The sequence below is a fragment of the Carcharodon carcharias genome, chromosome 2 (genome assembly GCF_017639515.1).
Source record: "Carcharodon carcharias isolate sCarCar2 chromosome 2, sCarCar2.pri, whole genome shotgun sequence".
NCBI classification, from domain to species: domain Eukaryota; kingdom Metazoa; phylum Chordata; class Chondrichthyes; order Lamniformes; family Lamnidae; genus Carcharodon; species Carcharodon carcharias.
In genome coordinates, this window is record NC_054468.1 from 78,884,933 (window position 1) to 78,900,570 (window position 15,638).

At 40.8% G+C, this 15,638-nt stretch overlaps 1 protein-coding gene across 3 annotated transcripts in view; it reads left to right on the forward strand.

The window, feature by feature from the left end:
- Nucleotides 1–15,234, forward strand: part of epha4b (eph receptor A4b) — a 386,334-nt gene extending 371,100 nt beyond the window's left edge. Inside the window, exons 9-15 of one of the 3 annotated variants that reach the window (XM_041174175.1) lie at nucleotides 3,123–3,184; nucleotides 7,525–7,734; nucleotides 8,161–8,163; nucleotides 11,034–11,183; nucleotides 12,904–13,097; nucleotides 13,238–13,393; nucleotides 15,073–15,234. In XM_041174175.1, coding sequence (XP_041030109.1) covers nucleotides 3,123–3,184; nucleotides 7,525–7,734; nucleotides 8,161–8,163; nucleotides 11,034–11,183; nucleotides 12,904–13,097; nucleotides 13,238–13,393; nucleotides 15,073–15,187 — 890 coding nt within the window. In that variant the 3' untranslated portion in view covers nucleotides 15,188–15,234. Of the gene's footprint in view, nucleotides 1–3,122; nucleotides 3,185–7,524; nucleotides 7,735–8,160; nucleotides 8,164–11,033; nucleotides 11,184–12,903; nucleotides 13,098–13,234; nucleotides 13,394–15,072 lie in introns of all 3 variants that reach the window. The other 2 variants (XM_041174192.1, XM_041174183.1) reach the window with 2 other exon arrangements.
- Nucleotides 15,235–15,638: the final 404 nt, after the last annotated feature.

Here is a 15,638-nt window from a genome sequence, read left to right on the forward strand (position 1 = left end):
CCTGGGTTCTTTGCCTGCCCGCTAACCTCAAGGTTGGGGGGGGGGGGGCGGGGATGGGCAGCTCATTTAATTGAGTTTATTAGGTTTAAATGGCCTTAATAAGCCTTTGACAGTTTGGCGAGTGTGCAGCCAAGGCGGCTGCACACTCACCGAACTGAAAATCTGAAAATGAATGACATGCGGTACATCAGGACGCCCACCCGACATGTTCCTGCATCTTTTTAACGCGTCGGCGAACGATCCCTGCCACCACCCCCCCCACCCCCCGCCCACCGCTCAGCAACCGGAGAATTCAGCCCCTAAAGTTAAAAAAATGGGTTAAAAGGGGTTAAAACTGGAATGACAAAACAAAGTAGCAAAACGTTACTGTTACCAAGAGCTCCCTTATAAGAAGGATTACAAGGCTATCCGAGACAGCAGATGACTGAATAGTCAGTTATAAAACTCAGTGAAATGATCAGTTTAGCAGAGCTGCTACTGGAAGACTTATTTCAGGGAACTCATTTGTTTGCTCTGCAGTTGAAGAAACAGTGAATTTAGAGTGTGGTTTTTGCGTCTTGGGGGGAGATACAAGTTGGATGAAAAACATTGAGTGAATGCTCAGGGATTTACTGCAAGAAAACCATTTGTGACTGTGCCAGTGCTAAGCGAGAAGCCTTTATGTCAGACTAGTGGTAACTCCTCACTGGTTTATATGTCTGTAAAGATATTACTGAAGTTAAGGAATACTGGGAATTTGAATTGTCTTCTTGTGTTTGTATTGAGATCTTTCCAACCTTTTTGTCAGGTGTAATATTGTTTATTTTTCTTGTTTTAATAAATATTTTATTCTTTGTGTTCAAAGTTCATTAGCAGACTCCAGTGAATCTGTTCAGTAACTTTCCTCCACCGTTTCGAAAGGAAAGTTAGGATCTATCAAGCCAGGCTTTACTCTGGGATCTGCCTCATCCAGTATTACCATCAGCTGGGATTGTAACAAAGTGGGGGTTCTTGCAGGATCAAAAATCCTTGAATTTAATGGGATCTGTGAATCCTTAAAGAAATGAGTACATGGAGGTGCTGGACATAGAAGTAGGATTTGCTGTGAAGTATATTACACTGGCTGGAACTCAGAATTGGCTTTCACTGTTGCTAAGACTATTCTGAGAGTAGAAAACATAACAGTGGATAATTTGAAATCCTTGATTATGGCTATACTAAGAGAGGAAGTAGATAAATTGAATATAGAAATAAAAACAGGATGTTGTCAAGATATGATTAAAGAAATTACCCAGAATTTAGAATTGAAAGAAAAGGAAACCTTAAATTGTGTGTCACACAGCTAGGGCAGAATCTTACGGCCCCATTTCAGCGAGACATTCTAAACCCATTGATGACAGCGGGAACATAAAATCCTGCTGTCGTAAAATTCTGCCCCTAGAATTAGCTAGAATTCAGTTGGAGATGATGGAGCTTGAAATGGGGAAAGAAAAAGAACTGAAGCATCTACTTGTTTGTATTGAGATCTTTCCAACCTTTTTGTCTGGTGTACATTTTTCTTTTTTAATAAGTATTTTACTTTTGTGTTAAAAGTTCATCAGTAGACTCCGTGAACTTGTTCAGTAACTTTCCTCCACGGTTTCTTAAAAAAAAGTTAGGATCTATCAAGCCACATTTCACTCTGGGATCTGACTTGTCCGGTATTAATATCCGGTGGGATTGTAACATCTTGTTCCAGGAGATGTCAGTAGTGATCTGCCGTGAAAGCCTGAGGCACTGATGCTCAGATCTGTTGAGAGAACTGACCCTGTGTTGGGAGCCTTGCCTCCTTTAAGCTGGATCTCAGTGTTCAACCCTTCTGCCTTTTGGTGGGGCACGCAGCTGAGCAGGAGGCAGCTGGTGCTGTTCCCCTGCCCTTGCTGGCAGTTGTAGTTTTGTTTCTGCTCTTGCTCCTCAGCTAGGGTGCAAGGCAGAGCTGTATAAGGTGCTCCAATGTTGTGGTGATGGTTGACAGCAGGGAAATGCAGTGAAGACAAGGGAAGTGCTAAACAGGTGGAGTGACTTCCCAAAAACTTGCAATCACCTGTAAGCAGTGAAAGCATTCTTTGGGAGAAGTACTACTGGGAGCAGCAGCCCCTCATCTGGTCATGACTAGAGCTCTTCGATTTCAAAGATCAAAGACTTCCCAGCTTGTCAGTTTCACTGAAGAAGCTCTTCCCACCATGAACTCACATCAATGACCCTGGCAAGTTGCGATAATGTTTGGATGTAAGTAGCCTGGCTAGGAAATTGGGATTGAAGATTAAAATAATACTTAATTGTTCTTTAGGTACCTTACTTAATTAACCAAGGGGTCAAACAGATCCTGCTCATCTTTAATGCCACCCCAGTGAAACCCAGAAGAGGCCAAGGTATCCCTACACATACAGAAACCTACCTCCTCTTGCCTGGGGAAGTTCATCCAATATTTCGAATCTAAAAAGGTTAAGTGTTATAGGATATAAAAAGTCAGATAATACCAGAAATGCTTAGTAACTGATGCTGAAAGAGCAAACTACCCAGTGACTCTTGCATGTCAAGGGTGATTTGAATTTAAATGTTTAGCACCATGAAATAATGTTTGATCCCCACAACTACCTCAGTTGCGGTTGTTGAGTCTCATCTGTACAAATGCAAAGCAGAATGTGGATCCTGTTGGTGCCAGTAGTTTTTATAGCATGGCAAAAGTCTCTACAGCTAGGTTTTCTAACTTCTTGTCCAGGAATGATTTTTGCCAAAGCCTTCTGTATTTGTTTTGGGCCACTGACATCACAGCAATTTGACAAATTTATTTCTATTTCAAACCAGAACTAGGTTAGAGACCTAAATTTTGAATGTACGGGTACCTGATGAAACATTCTCCTGTTTTTTGGATCTACAATATAGCCTATTTTTCCATAGGCTTCGGGATAAGGTGATCACAATGTCACTTGGAGCTTTATTTCATGATAAATCCTCATTCAACATTATCAATTCTGTATGTAATCTGGCGAGTTCTGAGAACACGGAATATGATTATGCTGTCTCACTGACTTACAATAAAATGAGCCCAAACTCTCATTTTGTACTACTTTATTTTCAGTGTTCTTTTCTTCCTCCTTTAGGCAAACCCGTAATGATAATAACGGAATACATGGAGAATGGATCTCTCGACTCATTTCTGAGGGTAGGGCCTTGCTTTATAATTAATACTGTGGCAACTTGTTATTATTGAAGTGATAATGATTCACCTAAAGGAGAAACTAGACTTTGCCTAGGCACTTAAAACAGATGAAGGTGAATTGTTATGAGCAGGTTTATTTCTAGTTTAATTTTCTCATCAAGAAGGTTGTTTGAATATGTACACAGATTACACTCACTGCCACCTCACTGCTTCCCTGAATGCTGTACGACGTTGGCTTATAACTGTTAACCGTTCCCCCTGTATTGTTGTAAGTCGTGAAATTATCTAGAAGGCGGAATGAAATTAATTCAGCCAATGCCCCTTTTGTTCCATGTAGAAATTGCTTTCATTCATATGATGATTGCTGCCTCTTGTTTGGATGTTACCTCATAGGTGGTTGTGTCCGGTTCAGTTTTGTTTCGGGTCTCTTTACATCCTGCCAGGAGAAACTCTTCATAGTTTCACAGCTGGCAACAGGGGGAAAGATGCCTAGATTGAATGAATTTAGGATACAAGTATCTCTGTACAACAATGCTCCGTACCTTGCCAAGCTTAAAATGCAAATAATCCCAATGTGTTTCTCCCTCCATTTCCAATCATCTATTGTGGCTTCTTGTTATCAATTCTTTGCCTTTTCCCTTACTATGAAATACGTTCACTGTTTAAAATTCAAATGAAATGTCTGTGAATAAATTTTAGGCAGCTTTTTAAATTTATTCTTTTCATGGGATGTGGACGTCGCTTGCTAGGCCAGCATTTATTGCCCATCCCTAATTGCTGTTGAGACTGCAGTAGTCCACAGTGCTGTTAGGAAGTGAGCTACTTTGTAGTGGTTTGACACAACTGAGTGGCTTGCTAGGTCACTCAGAGGGCAGTTAAGAGTCACCATTTTGCTGTGGATCTGGAAACGCATAAAGGCTAAACCAGGTAAGGATGGAAGATTTTCTTCCCTGAATGGCATTAGTGAACCAGATGGATTTTTACAACAATTGACAATGGTTTCATGGTCACTGAGGCCAACTTTCAATTCCAGATTTAAATTCCACCTGCTGTGGTGGGATTCAAACCCATGTTCCCAGAACCATTAGGCTGGGCCTTTGGATTACTAGGTCAATGACGTTACCATTATACTGCGAGCTCCCCAATTAAACAGTCATTTATAAACAAAAATAACCTACACTTAGCTCCAACAGCCAACCGCTGTCTGGAAAATATATTGCTGCATGAGAGTGTAAGGTGGCTCGGACAGGAAGGAGATTTCAGGCACTACAATCCAGGAGTGAGGCCTATGTGCCTTTTCAGTGTCTCCCAAAGTTAGTCTCAGATCAAGCAGTGAGGTCTTTCGTCAGTCAACTTGGAGACAATCTACATTAGTTGAACTTATGATCTTGGGCACCCCAAACAGACTTGGAAGTAAAAAGGTCACTTATCTAAGCTGGGTAAGGGTTTGGGATTGGGTTAGCAGGGGCATCCAAGCCCATTGCCCATTTGAGTCTTCTTGTCTCATTTGGGGAAATGCAGAGGGGCACTTCTTGTGCTCCTGGTGTACTCAGGTTTATTTGGCTCATTCGGTAGGCAGGCTGCTGCTTTAATTGAAGGAGATGCAGACATCCCTGTGGGAAGATTGACTTGCTCTCGGTGTTGGGGGATGATGCAGGAAGCTCAGTTGGCTCATTTAAGATATAAAGGCGGGACTGCAATTTAAATAATGGAATTTGATTCCTGTTTTAATCTTAAATAACTCACGATAATGTGCTTTTGAAATTTAATCAGTATAATTCAGTACAACTTCATATGCAAGACTTCGCATTATTAGCTGAGTAACGATTATTGATTTTGTAATTTATTCATGAATGAAAATTGATCAATGGCTCCTCAGTGATTCAGTATCATCATATGAAATTAGCCTATGTATTTTCCTTCAGCCAAACCTATAATTCTATCACATTTGTATCACCATCTGTTCCTTGCACTTGACCCCTTTCATTTACTTGGTAATATACAATGGAAAGATAAATAATGAAATGGTTAGGAGACTGGTTTCTGGCACTCGAGGGACTACTTGATTCCGTTGGGATTGGGGAGAAGGGCAGGCCCCGTGAGGTCTGCCAGTCACTGAGATTTTCTTAGCTCAGTTGTGTCAGCTCCCTCGAGATTCATTTGGTTTGGTTAAACACTGGCAGGTGGGAGTTCCCAGTGATGCAGTTGTGAAGATTCGCACTCATTGTTTTTTGCATATTCAATGTGTGTATTGTGTACAGTGTGTAAAAACTAACATGATGTGACAATTTAAGCTCTCCACCTCCAATCTGTCACTAAACTACAGGAATATAAAGCACTAATTTCTAATTACTATGAATAACGCTACAAAGGTAATACCTAAATCATACAGGAGCTTCAGCCATCTTCTATTGACCACCACTTTCTCAAGGGCAATTAGGGATGGGCAACAAATGCTGGTCCTGCCAGCGAGACTCATGTCCCATGAACAAGTAAAAGAATAAGTCAGCAACGGCACTTATATCTCCCTGTGAAACTAACTGTACCCTGGCTTCTTGATTACCAGTGCAACTTGTCCAGCTCCAAAATACTGGCTGCTAGGTGTAACTACAGCTTATTCACTCTAAGGCATACAAGAATTAAAACCAATGCTGAGAAGTCAGCATATTATGCACCACCTGGTGGCTTATTGCGTGTGTAGTAGTGATACCTTGGGAAGAGTTTTCTCCCTGTCGGGGGGCAAGATCAGGAGCGGGCACACCTCTGGTCAGTACCCCCAGTTGGGGACGCACCACTATTTTACATGGGTGGGCCAATTAAGGCCTGCCCAGCGTGACATCTGCCAGGAAACGCTATGTACTCCCTGTGCAGGCAGGGGGGCTTTCCCTAAGCTGAGAGTGCTCTCTTTTGCACATGTGCACGAAAGAGCGCACTCATCCCCCCTGAGGCTAAGTGCTGCCTCAGGGAGATCGGCGCCAAATTCAAAAATGTGAAATATAGAAAAAGACAATTTCCCTGACATGGGACATGTCCATCACTTTTAATTAAACTTTTAGTAAATTTTTTTAAACCCACATGAAACCTCATCCTGCCCGTGGATGAGGTTTCATGCTTTTTTTGAAAGGCTCCCGGCCTGCTCGCCAGCCTTAAGGTTGGACGGGAAGATCCTTTAACTACTTCAATTAGTTTTTAAATGGCCTCAATTGGCCATTGACAGGTCGGCGGGCGCACAGCTGATTAGACTGCGCCCCCGCCGACCTGAAAATCGAAATGACGCAGGGTGACATCGAGAGTTCCACCCAACATCATCCCGCATCATTTTACGTGTCCGTGAGTGGGCCCCGCCCCCGCTCACCGAACACAATATCCTGGCTCTTATTTACTTCATTCCGAGTGATGCAGAGTTCTTACTTTGATCTTTCTTGGCTGGTATATTTGTTAACTGAATATAGTCTGACTTTTACAGAAGGAAAATTAGTCCGATTATTATGAAACTGTGTTAAGGTGAGCTCTCATATTATGAACAGACATAAGTATCTGCCACTTATTTACAATATGACCACTACATTGACTTTATATAGAACCTTTACAGTAAAGAATGTCCCAAGGTGCTCTAGATCGTCATGTGAAAAATGGAGGTGGAGAAGGAGAGATCAGGAGGAGGTTGACCCAACATTTGGTTAAAGATATGGCTTGCGTGAAGAAGGAGAAACAGAGGGATTTGAAAATAGAATTCCAGAAAAAGACTTGGCTGGCAAAAATGGGGTCCAGGGACTGAGTTTACACAAGAGGCTCAAGCCAGAAGAAGTTGTAAAGGGTTTAATTGAAATCACCATATGTGGGATGTATTTAAATTAAACCGAGATGGTAAAATAAAAGTTCATAATTTGAGCCAATTGACAGCCTGCTGGAAATTTTAGGTAAAGCTCATTTTACCTGTGCAGTTTCATTTTCTTCTGAATATTTCCCCTCATCCAAAAGAAAAGTGCAAGGATTCTACAACAAATTGGTTTCTTTTTCCCAGATTCAGACTATTGTGCAAGACTTTACACCCTGAGAGACTCACTTTATGGCTTTGCAGCAATGTTCTATTCTGTTCAAACTGAAATTCTCGTTATAAATAGATGTTTTGTGTGATTCTCTCAGGATATAATAGGAGTCAGCTCCAAGCTGAGCGGTGAAGAACCCCCACTGTTTTCAAGTCTGTAGACATTTATTGTTCATACCACGTCTATATTTGTGGTTTGATTCAGCTTTTGATTTGATTTTTATTCCTTCCTCATTGAGTTGGTACCTAATGAACCAATCAGATTGATTTAATAAGGTTTTATATTTATATTTAGAAACGTGATGGACAATTCACAGTCATCCAGCTAGTTGGAATGCTCAGAGGAATCGCCTCAGGAATGAAATACCTTTCAGACATGAACTACATACATCGGGACCTTGCAGCAAGGAACATTCTAGTGAATAGCAATTTTGTCTGCAAGGTCTCTGATTTTGGGTTGTCCAGAGTGCTGGAGGATGACCCAGAGGCAGCCTATACAACCAGGGTGAGTGAACACATCAAGCAGCATTCATTGGCACTTCAAAGTCAACACCTGAGTGAGATGAATGGATAGTGAAAGCCCTGCTTCAGTGGTAATACCCTTGCTTCAGAATTCTGGATTCAAGCCCCACTTGAGCATCAAAATTGAAGCTGACACTCCCAGTGCAGTAGAGAAAGAGGACTGCATTGTTGGAGGTGCCATCTCCTGCATGAGGTGTTAAACTGAGGCCCTGACTTCCCTCGCATGTGGACGTAAGGGAAATGGAGTTATTTGAAGGGCACTTGAGCTCTGTAGAGTGTTTTGGGTTGTCCTGAGGTACAAAAGGTGCTACATAAATGCAAGTTCTCTCTCTCTTTCTTTTGAATTTACTCCCTACAAATTCTTTAAATTGCATAGGCTATAATTTCCAGATTGACCTGGAAGCTGCAGCTTGTAACAATCTAACAGACTCATGACCAACCTGGCGTATGGAAGCAAGAACCTCCAATTAATTATACATTTTTTATAAATATTTAATTTTTGCAAATTTTAATCATTTATTCAGACAATTACCCCAGATCTTTGAGTTTTTGTTCTCAGGGGTTGGTGGGGCGGGGGCTGGTGTTAACAGGAGTCTACCCATGTCTCATGGCCCCTTATATTCTCCATGACAACCTATGCCCCTCTACCCAATGCCATGTCCACTCATACCCTCCATTCCAACCTATGTTGCTCTCCCCACCCCCAAACCCTTTATAGCCCCTATGCCAACTTAGTGTCAAATCATGCCAACCCATGACTCCCACTATCACCCTTTGCCCTTACATCCTCCATGCCACTTCATCCAGTATCCACCATGGGAAAATCTCAGGAGCTAGGGCGAGATGAAATAAAATAAAGTTCTAAGTATCTATTACTATTTAAATGAAAATACACCCAAAAACCCATTCAATACATTTAAATTCCTTCAAGTACTTTATCCCTCATGAAAGCAAACATATGTATTCATAGCCCCACAAGGACTTTATAACCACTTGGAGCTGTCAATAAAACTGTGAACATACAGTCCGTCCATATCTACCCCCCACCACCCCGTGATAACAGTAGGATGTGGAATCAGTCATGCAGCACTAATCCTATAATGATCGTATAAACAGATAGCTAGTGAAATTGCAAGCAGCCACAGCAGGCTACTCTTTTTGAGAAATTTAAAGGGCTTGGGGGTTAAAACGGCATGGCAGTTTGACACTTCCTCTGAGTTCATCTACATTTTACACATGTTTATGTCTACTCATAACAATCCCAAAGGGGACCCTGAATCTGTCCCAAAGTGTACCCCACTTCTCCAGACAACTCAGGCAGATTTAGACCTATTCCTCAAATGCCTAGCACTGGGATATTTTAGACATCCCAGTTACGGAAAATACATCCGTTTGAAGGCAGCTGTGTCTGCGTCTGTGAACCATGGATGGGCAAACTACAAGCTGCCCTGTTTCCCAGTACACCAGCGAAAATGGTGGGTGTGGAAGGGGGTGGGCCTTACGGTAAATGGACTCCAGGGCCATTTCAGCTGAAGAGCGGAGTCCGTCCAGCTTTGCAAAAATCCTGGACCTAGAATCTTACATTAGAGAAGGAGGCCATTCTGCTGACTGTACCTGTGCTAGTTCCTTGAATGAGCTGCCCAATTTGGTCACACACCCCAGGATTTCCCCATAACCCTGCATATTAGTCTTCTAAGGACATGTCCAATTGCCTTCTGAAAGCTCCTATAGAATCTCCTTCCATCACCCTTTCAAGTACCAAATTCCAGAATTTGGCAATGGCCTGTATGGAAAAATAATCCCCTCATTTCCCCTCTAGTTCTTTTGATAATTATTTTAAACCTGACCTCTGGTTACTGTTCAACCAGTTACAGAAAATAATTTGCCCCTACTTCTATCAAAACCCCTCAATATTTTGAATACCTCACTGAACGCAAGGAAGATCAAGGTGAAACCGAAGGAGAACAGTCCAGCTTGTGCAGTCTTTCCACATAGCTGAAGGCCCCCATCTCTTGCATCATCCTGATAAACATTCTCTGTACCCACTGCAGGGCCTTGACATCCTTCATAAAAGTGTAGTGCCCAGAATTGTACACAATTCTCCAGCTGAGGCCCAACCAGAGGTTTGTAAAGGCTTAGCATGACTTCCTTGTTTTTATATTTTGTGCTATTTACAGCACCAAACATCCCAAACTGCCTTATTACCATTTCTTCATTGCCACTGGGTGAGCTTCCTGGATTTCCCTGCCTAACACCATTGTAAAAGCACTATCACCAGAAAGACTAAAGTAATCCAAAGAGAAGACCCACCACAACCGTTCAAGACACCAAGGGTGGGCAATAAATGCGGCCATGCCACTTTCCATCCTATTCTATGGGCAGTGACTTATGTCCCTATTTTTGTTTCTCTCGTCTTCTCCAATGGCTTTAAATGCTTTTTGTGAATTGACCAAAATTATCATCCCAATTCAGAGTACTCTAATAATAAATAAATTTGACTTGAATTCTTCAGCTAAAACACCAGATGAACTCAATAGTTTAATACATTACTATCACTTACCTACACATGCTACATCAAGGCCAGATGAAGTAAAATCCTCTTGCAGATGTCAAATAATCTAAATGGGACTTCATTTATGAAATATAATCTTCAAATTAGAGCTAGTCCATTTAGGAAGGAAATTAGGATGCGCGTCTTCACAGATCAACAGAAATCTGGAACTCTCTCCCCCTAAAAGGGTGTAGATTGAAGGTCTTGTGGTGAGTGGGTAGCACCTTGCCTGTGAGCCAAAAGCTCTGAGTTCGACTCCTGCCCCAGGACCTGATGGCCAAGGAAGGTGATTCATAATGTAAACAAACAGGTTGAGTATTAACCTGCAAATGCATGGAAAGAAAGTTGGAGCCTCTACCATCACTATCCATAGCTCCAGACTACAACACACATGTAACAATGTATAGTTCCACAGTAACTCTGACTCCCTGAGTGAACTGTAACACATCACCACCAGAAGACTGTAGATACTGGGACAATGAGATTTCTAAAGTGCTTCAGAAAATCTTTGTAGGTTTATGGTAGTAACAGATATAAAGCTAAAGCATGCAAATTGATTTCAGGCACATATCAGCTATTATTTAATAGAATGGAGGGAAATCATAATTTGCCAAATGTATAACAGACATTGTACAGAAGACACAGATAAACATTTTTACATTGATCATCTTTCTTTGTTTTCTATAAATTTATTCACTGTGTCTCAAAATTCTGCTTGTATGTGTTTTCAGGGAGGAAAGATCCCTATCCGGTGGACAGCCCCAGAGGCCATTGCCTACCGTAAGTTCACTTCAGCCAGTGATGTATGGAGTTACGGGATTGTTATGTGGGAAGTTATGTCATACGGAGAGAGGCCTTATTGGGAAATGTCGAATCAGGATGTAAGTAGCAAAAACGCATGCTCTATTATAGAATTTTTACACCAAATGCTGTAGATTATTCATTTAAACTTGACATATGCTGTATAACATTGCAACAAATAAGAGTTTCCATTGCATGCTCAGATTTGATATCTGCCAACTTCTTGTCTTCCATCTTCCTGAAGGTGTTGACATCTTTCAGAGAGAGAGATTCAGATCATTCTCCAGTTTCATAAACCTGTGACAATTACTCATGTGACCAACATTAACAGTTGCATGTTGACAGACCAGCGAACTGGATGGGGCACCACAACCAATTCTAATCTTTTCTGCACCTAATGCCCATGCTCATGTCCCTATAACAGTGATTGCTGGATGGGAATCAGGACTGAGATTTCTGGCTGGTTTTGCTCTCTGGCATCAAGAGACACCAAGAGCGACGGTAGCACTCCTGCTACTACTTGGACTGAACAAACTAAATACAGGTCATAGGTTGAATCTAGGACCTCACTGTAAAAACTCACTTAGTCATCTATTTCACCATAGAGAACTGCCCAGGAAAATACCACTTAGCTCATCAAGCACCAACAGAGATTGAGCCTAAACGTAATCTCCCAAGAAGGCAGAATCTCCAGAGAGAAAAATCCTTGTGAAACTCCTGGCTAATGTATAGTTATTGTAATGAAGTTGTTACAATTTAATAGTTGTGAATCAAGCAATGCATTCTGTAGCAAGTGATCATTTTGAATCTGTATGATCATGATGTTAAATTGAATTTAAAAGTTGTATTCAGTTGAAAGCAAGTTGCATAATCAATTACCAAGAACACTTAAATGTACAAGCCACCTCTAAGAGAAGGGCATCCATTTTTATAGGACAACTGAATAAGGAGGAACAGCTCAGCCAAGCTCCCACAAAGGATGGTAGAGACATGCACACTGGATTCCTTGAAAAACTAAGTTAGATTCTGTAATAGGGAAGCAGGAGTTAGTCTTCTGGGAGGCTGCGATACAATAGGTCAACTGACCTCCTTCATCCAAACTATGTGTTTTCTTATTATTTTGTATGCCTAACACCAGATGAAACAATCCAACAAGTGGTGACCACTACTGCTCACACAAGCCTGTTCTAAACCGAATTCACCCTAGAGAAAGTTTATTTCTAAAACTTACACAGAGCACTTGCATGGGCTGAATGATTTCTCCCTGTCAATCCAAGTTTGCAAAATAATTTGTGAACAATTGTTCCAATTATTTTTCTCATTGTTGCGAGTGATTGAGTTTGTGTTGGTGCATCATTCAAAACCCTAAAGATTGCATTGGCGATTACTCAAATAAATCAGTGAAAGAGATTGAGATTGTTGATTGCCCTTTGAGAAGAGATATTTTAATTCACAACGCACCGATTGCAATCACGATTCACCTGGGCTATATGCATTATATTACAACTGAATGTTAATCCATAGACACTCACTAAGAGCTAACTGACCCTTGCTGAATGTTGATTAGAATGTTAATACTTTATTTCTTTTTAAATACTTCATGAATATTCAGATATTAAACAATAGGTGAGCCTGTTATGCTGTCTGTTGATTCTGGTAAGCTCTATTTATTTATAGCCTATGAATGTTTGAAACTTTAACTTTAGGCGTTTCCTTAGACAATGCTGCAAGGACCAGAAATCATAGGTGACAAATACATAATAAGTGAAAGCCGGGGTAAAACTCTTGCATCCTCTGCAGGTGATTAAAGCAATAGATGAGGGATATCGCTTGCCAGCACCAATGGATTGTCCTGCTGTACTTCATCAGCTCATGTTAGACTGCTGGCAGAAAGCACGTGGAGACAGACCCAAGTTTGGTCAGATAGTGAACATTCTTGACAAGCTGATACGAAATCCCAGTTGTCTCAAAACGTTAGCCAATGATGCAGCCTGGTAAGATTTAATGGACCTAATGTGAAAATGGAAAGCTTATATTCAAAAGCCAAATACATGGTTGAAATATTGAGCTGCTAAGAAAGGTTCTCAGCTTCTATTCATAAGAATTTCTTTTATATATATATATATGCACACAGGTCAGGCAATTCCTTGCAGGATCCATGTACTCCAGACTCGTCAGCCATTACCACAGTAGATGAATGGCTTGATGGTATCAAAATGGGACAGTACAAGGAGAACTTTGCATCAGCTGGTTATGCCACACTGGATACCGTTGTGTACATAAACAGCAGGTACTGTAAGTGCTAATGATGAATGGTTTTGATTTTCTAGAATTCTGAAAATGGTACTAAAGGTAAAATTGAACTTTTTAAAATTAGCACATTAGCCACCAAAATTAATCTTTTGTATTTGTAACTAATTCCCAGTACATTATAACTCCCCAAATTTACACTCTCCTCTTCAGTTATTCAAACTTGACATAATTACAGATGCAGTTCAATGTAATTCCTTGGTCAAATACACAATAAGAAAGAAATGGAAATGAGCTTCACAAAGGCTGCAGGAAAAAAAGGTAAGGGACTCTAAAACTGCTTAGTGGGGAGCTTTTGACCAGTTTTAACCTGGCAAAGATTAACTGCAAAAATATAATGTGGTTTTAAACCTAAATAGGGCCTGAGGGGCAACCTTTTGATTTTGCTTTCTTCCTGAGCAATTCTGTCAGCATGAGGAGCTGTTTTTTTCCCCATCTGATTTCTGTTTGCTCATGTGGAGAAGGAGTTTTGAGATTAGTTGGTTAACCAGCCAGCAGAGAGAGTAACCAAGTCTCAAAATGGACATCTGGTCAACCGTAACATAATTCAAACCTCAATCACTATCAGGCTTGAAACTCTGCTTGGCAATTAACAAACATGTTTGCCAAAGTATGCTTTTCATTGCTTCCTCTGAGAAATAGTACTGTGTATTTGAACATTTTAATTACATACATATATGATAATTTGTAACGAATATTCTATGGATTGGCTGCTTTTATTCACATTAAATGGCGTCCCTTTGAAGAGATTTCTCTTGTTGGGTTCCAATTTGACTGTAGATTTCATTTAAGGCAAATGTATGCTTTTTGTGCTATTTTTAGTGTTCTTGATGAACAAGTTTAAACTTTGTAGCAAAAAAATGCAAACAGATCTTCTCCCTTAGTTTTTTGACAAAAATACATAGAGTGGTGCTGCATAGAACCACCTGCAATCTCCAAAGGGAAGATTCCAGTGAGAGATTGGAGAAAAACGATCACCCCACCCAAGTATTCTACACTAATGCCTTTAATCTGTCCCCCTCTGGATAGAGACCAAGATTAGCTAGTCCCGAACATATATTGCATCTCAAAAAAAAACTTATTGTGAAAGTCATCACTGCATATTTGCCCTTTGACCTCTGAAAATTTTTAAGTGCTGACTATTCCATACTAATTCCTCCTTACCCATCACACACCTCACCATTGACCTCCACTGACTCCCTATCCTATTGAACATTTGTTTCAAAGACCTAGTTAACTAATCTGTCCATGGCTTTGCCGAGCCCTGCTTCATGCACTTGCACTCTGGAAGACATCGCCTAGACCCTGTGCGCTGTTACTTCACTTTACATCTTCAGAAATCTCCTGAAAGTCAACTTTGTTGACAATAGCTTCAGTCACTTCCCTTAAGCTACATGTTGTGGCCATTGGGGTGAGCCACAATACAAAAATCAGCATTTAAATATTAAAAGATTGAAGATGCATTCATTCCCAATATCGTCATTATCAACATTTCAGTGCTAAAATCTTGCCTCAATATGCCAAAGCGTTCAGAGCAAAGTGTGAGATTCGTGTCACTTGAACAAAAAAGTGCATCCATGGATTAACCATGCAAATGGAATGATCTGGTTGATGTCTTAATATGTTACTCTAATTGACTTTTCTCCTGCCAATTTCTAGCGACCTCTGCAGAATTGGAGTGACATTAGTCGGGCACCAGAAAAGGATTCTCTGGAGCATTCAGAACCTTCACACCATGGCTAGCCAGATGCATGGAACACACATTCAAGTGTAACAAAGTCATTGCAATGAAGCTGTGAGTTGGACTCTTAAAGGGGAAAAAAAATCTATCGAATCCTCTGCTTCATTCCTCTTATTAACACCTCCTTTATCACTGGTGGAGAGAAAACAGCTTTACAGAACACACACACACACACAGAATTCATACAGCATGCAGCTGGCATTCCACGCAACAAAATATTCATTATTGGCCCATTCCATTCAAACTAATCTTTGTGAATGGAAAAGATAAGCAAAATGTGCTTAAAAAGCAATGATGGTTCAATTCATCATGGAGGAAGGATAGTTTCCAAATCAGAGATTTTTTGCACTCTAGATAATTCTTTACAATATCCACCAATAGAGATTCCATCTCTTATTTGTAGTTCTGTTCATTCTTCATCTGACCACTTGGGAAGGCTGCCGAAAGATTACTACCAGTTTGAGGGCAGTCTGATTAGCCTGGC